Genomic DNA, 12,836 nt, shown 5'->3' on the forward strand with positions numbered 1-12,836 from the left:
ATGGAGTGATTTGTATCGGGAGTAAAGAGAAGGGTCATTTGCTATGTACAGACAAGGATTTCTAACCATTCAGGACATTGAACTAGGACGTTGACCAAAACAGGTAGGGAACACCCATACGCTTGACCTAATAGTCCATTCAATAATCAACTCAAGTGCCCCAGGGTGAGTTTTATTCTTCTTTCCACATGGATGGAACACTGTATCACAATTAGCTGGGGTGAATGAATTGTCATGCTTCACACTTACGCAACCTCAACCACGGCACATCTTCCACCCTCAACAACACTCCTTGCCTCAGCAAGAGTAGAATCAAGGTCAACTTGTCTAGTGACTGTTTTCCCCCAAGCATTTCCAGCTGCAGTCGCAATTCCGGGATAATCAGGCGAGGGTTCAAACGAGATATTAAGATCTGCAGCAAATTAGCTATCGTGCATTGATATATCCACTCTCTATCTCTCCAATTACCTCGTCGGTTTGACTTAGAGGCTAAGCCATCCTTGTGAACAAGAAGAGCCGAGACCTTTGGTGCATTCCATCCATTGTTGTTCAGCACGATCATTAGGAATGGAACGTCGTATCGTCTAGCGATCCAATATACGCTCTCCATTTGGGAGAACAGATATACACCATCGCCAACACTTTAAGTACTGTCAGCTAGCTTCACAGAAAAAGAGCTTGAATATTGAAGCACTCACATTCCACAAACGAATGAATTGGGCTTAGCCAGTTTGACTCCCAGTGCTGCACCGCCGCCCCATCCAAGCCCACCGGCACCACTGCCAATGAGGCTCCCTGACTGAGAATAATTAGCAAAGATATCAAATATCATGAACTTACACATACCTGAGTCAGATTGAGATGATGAATGATAATTCCTGCGTTCGTGACAGCCTCTATGGCATATGTAGTGTCCTGTGGAAGAGTATCTCGCAACCGTGAGGTCAAATATGGTACACTGATAATACCATCCTCTGATGGCTTTTCAAGATTCTGCAGAGAGCTCCTCCACTTCTTGTGATCGATCGATCGTTCCTTGAATGCCTGAACGTATTGAGCGGTGTCAATATCAGTCTTAGCTAAGAAATCATTGATTTGCTTCAGAGCAATTGCGCAGCCGACTTTAAATCTGCGAGTGGCATTGATGGAGAAGACTATTCGAACAAAGTTAGTTGTACGAAGTGAGGAAGAATTTCGCAGGTACTTACGTGGCATTTGCTGCTTCAGTGGATCAATGTCGAGATGGAAAATCTTTGTGCCAGGTCGAGGCTTGCCAGCTGTGGGGATCCAAGGCACGTCACAGTCCAAAATGAGGATGACATCGGCTTCCAAAACCTCAGGATGGGTGCTAACGGTACAGCCCCGATAGGCCTCGTGTGAGCTGCTTAAGCATAGGTCGGAGCCAATCTGCTCAACTACGGTGATTGGTAGCCTATCGCAAAGATCCTCAAGGAGGGCGGGTGCTTGATGGTTACGACCAAGAGACGTGGTGATGACAAGCGGATGCTTTGCGTTTATCAATTCCTTGGCGATCAATTCCACATCTGCTAAATTCAGCCAAGGTCAATCAGAGAGTGCACACATCTTACCTGCTTCTGGCAATGCGCTTGGAGCAACGGAAGTCAAAGTATCTGCCTCCAGACATTCCCTGGGAACACGCTAATTACGCGAAACCTCCTCGTCAGCCATAAAATCGGAGATATTTGCATCTTTCAACTTACTTCCTCGAGAACCTCTCTTGCAGCCATTAGATATGCCGGTCCCTTGGGGTCAGATGTTGCAAATTGCAAGGCCCTCGCTACCATTTGCTTGATGTTGCGACCTGTCTTGATCTCGCCAGTGTATCTGCAGTACTGTCTCACAATGGCAGCTTGATCAGGAATATCCTGAAGCCAGTGGATAAATCTATACCATCATCAGCCAGAAACGCAACATTCATCTCATCGAAGGAACTGACTCCGTTCTTGACCCCAACAGCTCACCATTCTGAGTGAACGGACTCAGGCCAGCAAAGCATAGAACAGGGACTCTGCCAACTGATGCGTTATGAACAGATTGTCCCAAGGCAAGAGTACCACAATCCACGTGCACAAGAACACATTGCTAGTTAGAAGTCAGTAAAGAGCGGTGTGATCTAACTCCATATGATCATACCGGAACTCCCGTAACCTGGGCATAGCCTAAAGCTGCTGAAAGAGCAACTAGCTCAGAAGGACAAGTGATGATGTTTGGAAAATTGACTTTGTTCTCTGTTTTCAATCAGCCCTGGACATCGGAGCTAGTCTTGGAGGGATTCACCTTGCTTAGCCTTGATCATCGCCTCCAACATAGCGGGATGATCGCTTCCTCTATTGAGCTGTTAATATTCAGTATCTGGAGGGATCTGACAAGCCATACAGGTTCACAAAGCAATGGGTGATACCGGCCTCAGCTGAAGACAATATTAGTCTTCTACATATCGCTCATCGGACAAGATTACTTACAGATAGCCTCGAAGAAGTTCTCGGCAGCAGTCGTGAGCCGACCATCTTTCACGATCTCATCCTGATCGTCATCTTCCTTTCTTCTCTTTTGCGGGATTGAAGATGCAATGGTCATGATGTAGGAGGGTACTGAAGATTGCTTTATGTTGTCTGTTCGTGGGGAAAGGTCAGGTTTATATACTGTGCATAACCCCACACGCCAATATCTCAACTCGAATGAATTCCCAGTTAGCAAATATCAGGGGCTGGCCAAAGACTTTTACGGTGGGCCATTGCTCGATTGCACAACAGCTAAGGGGATCTGATCGGCAACTGGTGTCTGGTTGAGCCTTGCGGGATCTCCGCGATTGGCTGAATACTCAGTCTGGGATCCACACCTATAGATCCACCACGATCGGTTCATTGCGCTCACATTCATTGAGGCTGGGGTACATAATATCCCGAGGATGCGGATTGTAGACACCATTGTGGTAGGACAAACTTCTTTCAAATGAGGTGTTGAATTAAGATCAATTGGCCTAGTGCCTGACCCCGTGACAGAGATATCCCTTTGAATCCAATCGTTATGAGCTGCTTTACTCTATTTCATCTTCAGTAACCCTAACTGGAGATCTTTTCTCGGGACCAATAAAGATCATAATCAGGTTGTAGGCATAAACAGATCCCAAGAAAATGCAAATGACTTTGCCATAGTTGAAGCGCTCGACAACTGTACCATCTGCGTTAGTCATTGATGGGAGCGGAAATCGTTCACCAAGCTTGGCCTCAATCGTCGAGGAGGCTGAGGACGCAAGGTTGCCAAATTGATATGCTGACCCAACAAAGAAAGTATGGAACGTGGCAGGAGATTGCTCCATTATATAGACGGGGATGACACTCCAAGCCCCTTGAACACAGAATTGCTCGAAGAATGCCGCGACCATGACAGCTTTGGATCTGGTGTATGTGTAGGGATATATAATCGCCCCGCCAATGATACAAACGGTCATCATGCTGAATCTTCGTCCGAATATTTGAGAACAGTACCCTGAAATGGTACCACCAGCCATGGCTCCTAGATTGGCGACAACTTGGGTGACAGTAATAGCGTCGGATGAAAATTTGAAGTCATTTTTCAACATAGTTGGATATAGGTCTTGTGATCCGTGCGCTGTAAAGTTGAACCCAGTGGTAAGGAGAACAAGATAGACAAGCAATAGCCAATGGCGCTTGATAGCGAGGCGTCCTTCAGAGATGAAGCTTGTGGCCAGATTTCCTTGCTGCGCCCTACTGGACTGTCGATCCCTGAAGGCCTTTGTCTCTGGTAGGCAAAGTCGAAAGAGAATGATAAGAATAGGGGGACAGGCTGCAAACCAGAAGAAAGGCCTCCAACCGTGATCAGTTGTATTGACTAGTGCTCTTGAAAAAGCAGTAGCAAGTAAGTAGCCAAATGCATATCCTTGCTGCAACAGACCTGATACAAGCCCGCGAGCCTCCGGTGGACAATCTTCGAGTGCTGTGACTGCCGCATTGCCGTACATACCACCCATCGCGATGCCGAAAAGAGCTCGGACAGCAAGGAATTGTGGATAAGTCTGACAGAAGGCCGTGCCGAGCTCAAGGACAATAAACAGCACGTTGTTGATTATGAAAGGCCTAGGTAGAAGGTTAGATAATGGAAAGTTCGTCTAGAATACCTCGACAAACATACCACTTTCGTCCATATCGATCAGCTGCAATTCCAAATATAATAGATCCAACAGACCGGAGCATAAGAACGAGCGTTATCCCCCAGGTTATGTCCGTAGTGGATTTGTCAAAGGTCTCGGCCAAATCAGAGACCGTGAGCGAGACCGTAAAGAAATCAAACGAGTCCCATGACCATGCAAGAAATGAGACTGCGAAGAAAGCCCATTGTTGGCAGTTCAACATGGCTAGAAGTTTGAATGGATTGGCCGCATTCGTCATAGGAGGCTTTAATGAAGTGAGTCTAGTCGCGACATACTCACGAATTGAAACTCGACCTGAAAGCTCAACATGATCTTCATAGGAAGATTGATCGATTGATTGTTCTTCATCTCGAGAGAGCTTTGAGTCCAAAGGCTTTTCCATTCCTAAGAGGATTGATGCACATGTACGCACACCAGGTTTTCCAAGGACCTTTCTTGCACAGACAGATACATAGTAATCAAAGACAATTCTTTCATTTATAGCTATTTGAATCGATTAGACCTCGAGATAACAATCCATATCCGACTAGATAACCGTCAGTTGAATTGGTTAGTTTGTTTCCCCGCATTACAAGATATCCCCGAAAGAGTTGCTTTCCCGTCTCCAAAATACGAAAACCGGGATCAATGAATGACTGGCTATCATCCTTGAAGATATCAGTCCTAGTTTCGTTCTGTATTTAAAAGATATCTAGTAAATCATGATCGTGATAATCTAGCTTGATTGGAATTGAAATCAATTGATTGAGAATACAGCTCGGCATCGGGGCAGCCTTGCTGATTGGCTCAGATAAAAGAGCATCATAACAACCCCAATTCTAGGAGACGATACGTACGTATCAAGTAGGGTTTCTACCCCAAGAACCAAGCGGCGACAAGGAAACCGGTCAATTTTAGGTCAATTGTAATATTACTATAATGCACGAAGCTGGATGCAATAACCTTTTGTTGATTTCCAGAGATCCATTTACAGTCCAACCCTTTGATATTTCACTCCTTGGGGCAAAAATGACCTCCACGGAAACTTCAGCGTCAAGAGTAGTCACGGTTGCTGCTTGCCAGCTTGGTCCTATTCATCTTGCAACTTCGCGCGAGGATGTATTGAAGCGCATGATTGCACTTTTGGAACAGGCCGCAAAACAAGGTGTGAAGCTGGCCGTGTTTCCTGAGCTTGCTTTCACGACATTCTTTCCTCGATACTTGCTTGAAGAAAATGAACTGAGCCACTACTTCGAAACCGAGGATCAAACTAAGGGAGGTGCCGAACAATGTGCCAATATCAAGCCCATGTTGGATCATGCCCATTCTCTCTGCATTGATGTTTACATCGGCTACGCAGAGAGAAGTATTCAAAGTAACGGCTCTCATATCGACTATAACTCCAGCGTCTATTATTCTGCCCACGCAAACAAGATTGTCGGCAAATACCGCAAAGTTCACCTTCCGGGCACCGTTGAGCCTCGAACTGAGCCAGGTGCCTACCAACAATTAGAGAAACGTTACTTCCGTTCTGGAGACCTTGGATTTCCTGCATTCAGAGCTCCGGGACTTGTGGATGGTGCGCTGAAAAAGTCAAATGGCGTTGAAGATAATGCAAGTACAGTTGGAAAGGGCGATCCCATCATCGGCATGCTAATTTGCAATGATCGTCGATGGGCTGAAGCCTGGCGGGTTTATGGCCTCCAAGGGATGGAGATCATGTGCTGCGGATATAATACAACAGCTTTCCCGACATCTGCCAGCGGACACATGCTCGATATGAGTACAGAGGCTGCGGAGGACATGGTCATGTTGCACCACAAGCTTTCTTGTCAGGGAAATAGTTATATGAACGCTTGTTTCAGCATCAATGTCGCTAAAACGGGCGCTGAGGATGGTAACCCTTTGATTGGAGGTACAATGATTGTTCATCCTCTTGGACACATTATTAAAGAGGCTGCCACCAACGAGGATGAGTTGGTTGTTGCGACAATCGATTTGGCCGATTGTCACCGGCCCAAGAGCACGATCTTTGCGTTCGAAAAACACCGGCGAACTGAGCACTATAATATGATATTGGAGCGGACTGGAATGGTTGAGCCAGATCTGTTGTAGCTAGAAGAAAAAGCATACTGAATGAATACCAAACATGATTGACCTTCTTGATAACTTATGCCTGATAGTTTCTTGCATCTACGAATATCAAATTAAGGGTGAACACTAAAACATCAGGACTTTACAAGCCGCTTAGTTTGCTGTAGGGGGATACAGAAATTGAACGATTTTACACCGAATATGAGCGTCAAGCAGGTAACTTCGTACTGTGACCTCAAAATTCCAACCTGTCTGGGATGTTGCGGGGTCTGGATTGAACGCAAATGCAGCCTCGGAGTATTTCTTCTGCATTCTTATCTTTGAAACGCTCAGCTCAGTCATAAGTCTTTATCTTGGTCCCCTCTGCAGATCGAGGGAGTACTGATAACGAGTGTAAAAGTTGGAGCAAGTACTTTTGCACTAGCGTAAATTCCCCAACACGAAAATGATTGCCCCCAAATATATCCATCTGGAACTTGGTAGCTCGAGACGTATGAATCTATTTTGACCAGCAAAAGATCACGGTCCTTCGTCGAGTTATCTTTAATAGCGAAGTAGTAACAATGGGTTTGGAAACCATCGTGAAAAATGGCCTGATTGTGAGCATACCTACTTTTATTCCTATATCATTTCGGGAGCGAAGTAAAATGCATTTCATACTCTTACAGTTTATGCGAAGAGCTAACGAATATTCAATCAGGTCACAGAGGGTGGAATTCTTCCAGCTGGGCAAAGCATAGGAATTGCGGATGGGAAGATAACTGTGATAGGTTACGATCTTCCTGAAAGCCCCGACACGGAGGTGATTGATGCTGCAGGGGCATATATTACTCCTGGAGGGGTAGACTCTCATGTTCATCTTGCCCAGAGAAATGCGCCAACTGGAGATAACTGGGAAACTGGCACTCGCAGCGCCGTGGCTGGGGGAACCACGACAGTTCTCGCCTTTGCATCTCAAACAAAAGAGATGACATCGCTTTTCCCAGTGCTTGAAGATTACCACGAGAAATCTCGAGGCCAGTCGTACTGTGACTACGGGTTTCACTTCATTCTCACGAATCCCACCGAGGTGATTCTCAGAGACGAGCTTCCTTTGATTGCGAAGAGGGAGGGAATTACCAGTGTTAAATTGTACATGACCTATGAACTGTACAGACTGTCCGACCGTCAGCTCCTCAATACAATGCTGGCTTGCCGTTCACTGGGGTTAACTACGATGATCCACGCTGAAAATAGCGATATGATCCAATTTCTGATCGAAGGCCTGGAGAGAAACGGCAACACTGCTCCATTTTTCCACGCGATTTCCGGCCCCAAGATTGCAGAAGATGAAGCCTCATACCGCGCGATCTCTCTCGCAGAGCTTGTTGATGCACCTATATTACTTGTTCACGTTTCTTCCGACAAGGCAATGAGCCACATCAGAGACGCCCAGACAAGGCTTCTACCTATTCATGCTGAAACATGCCCGCACTATTTGTTCTTGTTATCTGATAAGCTAGAGTGCAAGGAGCACGACCATTTCCATGGTGCGAAAGGTGTATGCTCTCCTCCTCTTCGTCATAATGTAGCAGATCTTGAAGGGTTATGGCGTGGTATCGCAAATGATACCTTCACCGTCTTCTCTTCAGATCATGCTCCTACCAAATATGATCATCCACAGGGAAAGAAAGCCGGCATTATCAACGGAATACCGAAGTTCAGCAAAATCCCCAAGGGTATCCCAGGGGTCGAAACACGGTTATCTCTTCTCTTTAGCGAGTCAGAGGCTTGTCTCCCGGAACATGAAGCTAGATTAAACTTACCACGCTTTGTGGAGCTTACCTCTGGTAATCCGGCAAGATTGTACGGTTTAACACAAAAGGGGTCTATTCTACCAGGATTTGATGCCGATTTGGTAATCTGGCACCCACAGGATAAAGGAGAAAGAATAATTCAACAAGAAAACCTTCATCATGATGTGGACTATACACCATTTGAGGGAATTCGAGTCAGAAATTGGCCTCGCTTCACGATGTTGCGTGGCAAAGTTGTTTGGGATGCGGATGAAAACCGGGTGACGGCAGAGAAAGGGACAGGAAAATTTCTAAAGCGAGAAAATGGACGTGTGTTGGTGGGAAAACTGGGCCAGCTTCCTTCTGGCATGCGTGACGGTGAGCGTGATATGTGGCTTCCGAGTTCTGGTGTATAACTCAAACGGTTCAACATATAAGTAACGTAGCTAGGCCGGGTCCGTTCTGAAATCGAATCAACAGCTTACCTGGACATACCTCTAGAGCTTTGTCATTGAGAATTATTCAATTGAACTGAATGAAAGAGCATAATATCATGATGCTTGAAGTTCAGTACCATGCAATTCTATTGAGAAGCTTGCAAAAGCGCCGAAACCTCGCGGGATATTCAGAGACAAGCCATAATTCAACTTTCAGGTGATTCACAGCTATTTTCTGTATATCCGATGATATGAGCCGTGTTCTAGACGCATTGATCATCGGGGAACGGCAACAAGAGTTTGGGGTTTCTACCCCGAGTTAAAGAGGGGGCGAAAACCCTGCTCCTCCCCTCTTAACCACCTGTTGAGATCTGTGGTATGGCGAGACCGTAAGCTTGAATTGTTTTATTACTGATAAGCTACTTGCTTCCACGGACATTCGCTGAACAAAATCTTCTAAACACCACAACCAAATATCAACAATGGATACAAGCCATAGCGAATTAGTCTTACCATGTGTTTCAGGGGCACCCACCAGCCGACAAATCCACATTCTACTCGTGAATCCAAATTCAACAGAGTATATGACGAAGCAATGTTTGGACGCTATAGCATCTAGTCTGCCTTCAGATGTCACCGTACATGGTTTCACCGCACGTCACCCTGGACCTACTGCGATAGAATCACAAACAGATGCGGTGCTTTCAACGGAAGCCTGCATCCGACAAATCAAACCAATTGCAGATAAATATGATGGGTTTTTGGTTGCTTGTTTTCGAGCGCATCCTTTGATTGCTGTTCTCAAAGAGGAGCTGGAAGCCCCTGTTCTCGGAATCATGGAAGCAGCCATGTATGCCTCACGCATGATTGGCGAGAGTATGGGGATCATCTGCACGTCAGACCGCTCCATGATGGTTCATAAGCGTGCTGTATCTTCTTATGGATTCTCAGACTTCTTTTCTGGTTGCGAGTCAGTGCAACTTGGGGTCTTAGAACTTGATTCAAAACCGAAGGAAGAGGTGCAAGCAATTGTATCCCAAAAAATAGACACACTGATTCAAGAGAAGCATGCAGACTGTATCTTGTTAGGATGTGCTGGAATGGCAGAGATGCGCGCTTTTTGCGAGGCTGCGGTTGATGGCACTGGCGTGAGAGTGATAGATGGGGTTGGAATTGGTATACAATTCCTGCTCTCCTTGATAAAAGAGAACCTTAGGACTGCCAAAAGTGGGATTTATCGAGAAACTATAGTAGACAGGCTGAGACGTAAACAGGATTGGTTTTGAAGGTAGCCGCCGCTATTGTCGATATTTGTTAGCAGCAGCTTATTCATGCTTTTACCGACCTCGAACTAATTTAACTTTCCTCAACAGAAAAATGTTTGATATTGATATTATTTCATAGGCTCGAAAGAAAGACCCGAGTTCCAAACTAGTTGGATGAACACTCCAACAAGCTCAAAGTTTGCGGGGATTCTGGCGACACTATTTCCAGCTGTTGTCTCCCTTGCTCACTTTCTTGCAACAGTACAAATTAAATTCAAAGAAAGTATCACAAAGTGTAGTTGTCTTGATGCAATCACGTGTGGCACCATAAGAACTAGGGAGATAACGGCCTTGGCGTATCTTTCCTGAACATCCATCGAGTTACTCAGGGCTGCAATCTTGGGAAATCCACAACCTCATAGAATCATTATCTTAAGTCTCTAACATGCGACCACGTGTTGAGGTTGCACCATGCCGCTATTGCAAGAGAGAATTTGCTCGAAGAGAACACCTGCTCCGTCACGAAAGAACTCGTATGAAGCCTCCACTCGTGTACCCACCTCCCAATCCAAACAAACTAAGACAATGCAGACACTCGTGAAAAGCCTTTTGGTTGCCGATGCAGTAAACGCTTCACCAGGAGGTAAGTCGGTGTGGGTCTTCCTATTATTTGATAGACATAATGTAACAAACGTCAGGGACCTTCTGTCGCGTCACTTGAGACTAAAAAACGACACTTCGTGCCATGCCGAGATTGAAGGCGGAACTGGCTTACAAGTTGTTGGACCTGAAGTGAATATATCTCAGCCGCTTACCACGTTGCCAAATAATGTTAGGGGGTTTCAGTTGACACCACATGGAGCAACAAATTCCAACATCTACTCATCAGCAATCCCATCCGCTGATCAAACAAGTTCACCTAGTGATATAAACACAGCTATGGCATTGATATCGACGGAACCTCCTATTGATCCACAGCAAAACTTCTATGACCAAGATTTACAGGATCTAAGCATCTTATGGAGTGGAATGGATGCAAGCATATCTCTGGAAGGGTACTTCTCCACGGGATTCGGAGTCCCAACTGAGCTTATCTCGTTGCCTGAGTTTGATATACCAGGATCGGCGAATTCTGCATTATCGGGGCCACTAGTCCATGAAATGCCATACGAAGCAAATTCTGAATGCCCTGTTTCAGACGATGATGCATCTTTATGCAACTACCAACTTCCGTCTCTTCAGCAAAATGACGACAGCAGTTCTCAAGATCAAGAAAGGCGTCACAATATTCAAGACATCCCCTTGAAACGATGTGTTGACCTCCCTTTGAGCTATCCATGGCGAATTAGCAGGGAGGATTATCAGGAGATTATTACTCGTATTGAGAGCTTTCAATACCTTCTGCCGAACTCTTTCACCTTTCCTTCAAAATACGTGTTTTGCCGATATGTTGAGGGCTACTTCACCGGAAGCCATGCGCATTTGCCATTTTTACACCTGCCTACTGTTAAGGTTGCCCAATTGATATCACCATTAATCCTTGCAATTATGGCCATGGGAGCACAGTACAGATTTGAGCGAGACCGAGCCCTGTCCTTTTACCGTGCCTCGAAAGCATTGATTGATCGCCATATCAGCGTATATTCCCAATCAAATTCTCTGCACAGCCCTGGGTCGCAAACAGAATATATGGATGCCACAGAGAAAGAGCAATTTGAAATTTTGCAATCCCAAATAATTCTTACGACACTGGCTACCTGGGGTTATAAGGACCTACTGCAGGATTCTGTCACAATGGCAGATCATATGTCTCTCTATCTTCGCAACAGCGAATTGCTCTTACATGATCGCCATTCGACTGAGCAATCCTGGGAAGTGTGGATTCTACAAGAGGGGCAAAGGCGCACGAAGCTTATTGCTTATACGCTTTCCAATATCCAAACAATCCTATTTAACATGCCCCCGAAGATTTTAAATAGCGAAATTGCCTCACTTTATCTCCCTTGGCCGGATGAGCTTTGGGCCGCCTCTAGCGCACAAGAGTGGCAGGCTCTTCACTCAAAGCGACCATCCTGCGTTTCATTTCGTGACGGGTATTCTCGGCTTTTTCAATCCAGAACATCGTCCCGAGAACGTATCAGTTTGTCTTCATTTGGAAACCTGCTACTAATCCATGCTCTCTTTCAGCACATATATCTGGCATGGGAATCTGCATTTTGCCTTGGGACCTCCGAATCAGAGCAACCCTTTTCCTTGCCACAGGAACTCCGCACACAACTCTATACAGCACTAAAGCGGTGGCAAAGCAGCTGGGAGACAAGCTCAGATCCTTCGACAATTCCATCATCACCCAAAGGCCCGCTGGGATTCAATGCGACAGCAATCTTTCGCATAGCGTGCCTCCGGGTGCACTTGAACCTTGGCCCCCACCGCAACATATGCACCTGGGATCCAGAAGCCATTGCAGCCGCATTCTCCAATGCACCACGGCCCATCCAAACCCCACAAGTCTATCACGCGGTGCTTCAATCCATACATTCCCTTTCCATTCCGGTGCGACTTGGCGTGGAGTATGTCGCCAAGACACAGGCCTTGACATGGAGCACTATTCATTCGCTTTGTAACTTGGAATGTGCATTGTTTCTATGTAAGTGGCTTGAAGCGCTTGCGATGGAACAGAAAGACTTGCATCGTGATACAAGACGCCTTCTCAGAATCATCAATAGCGTGCTGTGTGAAGCAGACCTGAGCCCGTCAGAGGATAATACCGAAGAGATTGGAAGTGATCAATTACGGCAGATGGGTGCAGTCTTGATTCGGCTATTGTCTGATATCTTGAACGGCACACATGTGTTTCCGATGATGGATGTATTCTGTCAGGCGCTCCGAGCTTACGCTGATAAACTGACGGATGGTCTTCGCTCCTACATGCCGGAATAAAGATTAGTATATGGATTAAAGCAAATATCAAGGGCGTCGATGGGGCATTACGCGGTCTATTGGAAAATACAGATTACTGCTGTAGAGTATGCACTTATCCGTAGAAAGGACTCGATCGGCAGGTTGGGCTCAGCGTCTCGGGATCTCCGCGATT

The 12,836-nt window shown here is 45.9% G+C and overlaps 5 protein-coding genes across 5 annotated transcripts; 3 read left to right on the top strand and 2 right to left on the bottom strand.

Annotated features, from left to right (window-relative positions):
* Positions 1-172: 172 nt before the first annotated feature.
* On the bottom strand, positions 173-2,598 carry N7511_001225 (uncharacterized protein; the record flags this gene model as incomplete). The annotated part of the gene is made up of 13 exons (XM_057123650.1): positions 173-200; positions 250-412; positions 469-641; positions 699-799; positions 847-1,154; positions 1,209-1,544; positions 1,590-1,659; positions 1,722-1,905; positions 1,958-2,103; positions 2,155-2,249; positions 2,299-2,348; positions 2,398-2,431; positions 2,484-2,598. 13 exons carry the CDS (start codon positions 2,596-2,598, stop codon positions 173-175), a joined length of 1,803 nt encoding a protein of 600 aa, XP_056989383.1.
* Positions 2,599-3,058: 460 nt separating this feature from the next.
* N7511_001226 (Major facilitator superfamily domain general substrate transporter) lies at positions 3,059-4,574 on the bottom strand (the record flags this gene model as incomplete). The annotated part of the gene is made up of 2 exons (XM_057123651.1): positions 3,059-4,118; positions 4,174-4,574. The coding sequence occupies 2 exons, from the start codon at positions 4,572-4,574 to the stop codon at positions 3,059-3,061; spliced, it is 1,461 nt and encodes a 486-aa protein (XP_056989384.1).
* A 626-nt stretch (positions 4,575-5,200) lies between these two features.
* N7511_001227 (uncharacterized protein) lies at positions 5,201-6,286 on the top strand (the record flags this gene model as incomplete). The annotated part of the gene is made up of 1 exon (XM_057123652.1): positions 5,201-6,286. The coding sequence occupies one exon, from the start codon at positions 5,201-5,203 to the stop codon at positions 6,284-6,286; it is 1,086 nt and encodes a 361-aa protein (XP_056989385.1).
* A 542-nt stretch (positions 6,287-6,828) lies between these two features.
* N7511_001228 (hydantoinase/dihydropyrimidinase family protein) lies at positions 6,829-8,456 on the top strand (the record flags this gene model as incomplete). The annotated part of the gene is made up of 2 exons (XM_057123653.1): positions 6,829-6,864; positions 6,966-8,456. 2 exons carry the CDS (start codon positions 6,829-6,831, stop codon positions 8,454-8,456), a joined length of 1,527 nt encoding a protein of 508 aa, XP_056989386.1.
* A 2,225-nt stretch (positions 8,457-10,681) lies between these two features.
* Positions 10,682-12,682, top strand: N7511_001229 (fungal specific transcription factor domain-containing protein; the record flags this gene model as incomplete). Its single annotated transcript, XM_057123654.1, has 1 exon — positions 10,682-12,682. One exon carries the CDS (start codon positions 10,682-10,684, stop codon positions 12,680-12,682), a length of 2,001 nt encoding a protein of 666 aa, XP_056989387.1.
* Between the last annotated feature and the right edge of the window lie 154 nt (positions 12,683-12,836).

Source organism: Penicillium nucicola (genome assembly GCF_028828085.1).
Source record: "Penicillium nucicola strain IBT 29836 chromosome Unknown utg000001l, whole genome shotgun sequence".
Taxonomy (NCBI): Eukaryota; Fungi; Ascomycota; class Eurotiomycetes; order Eurotiales; family Aspergillaceae; genus Penicillium; species Penicillium nucicola.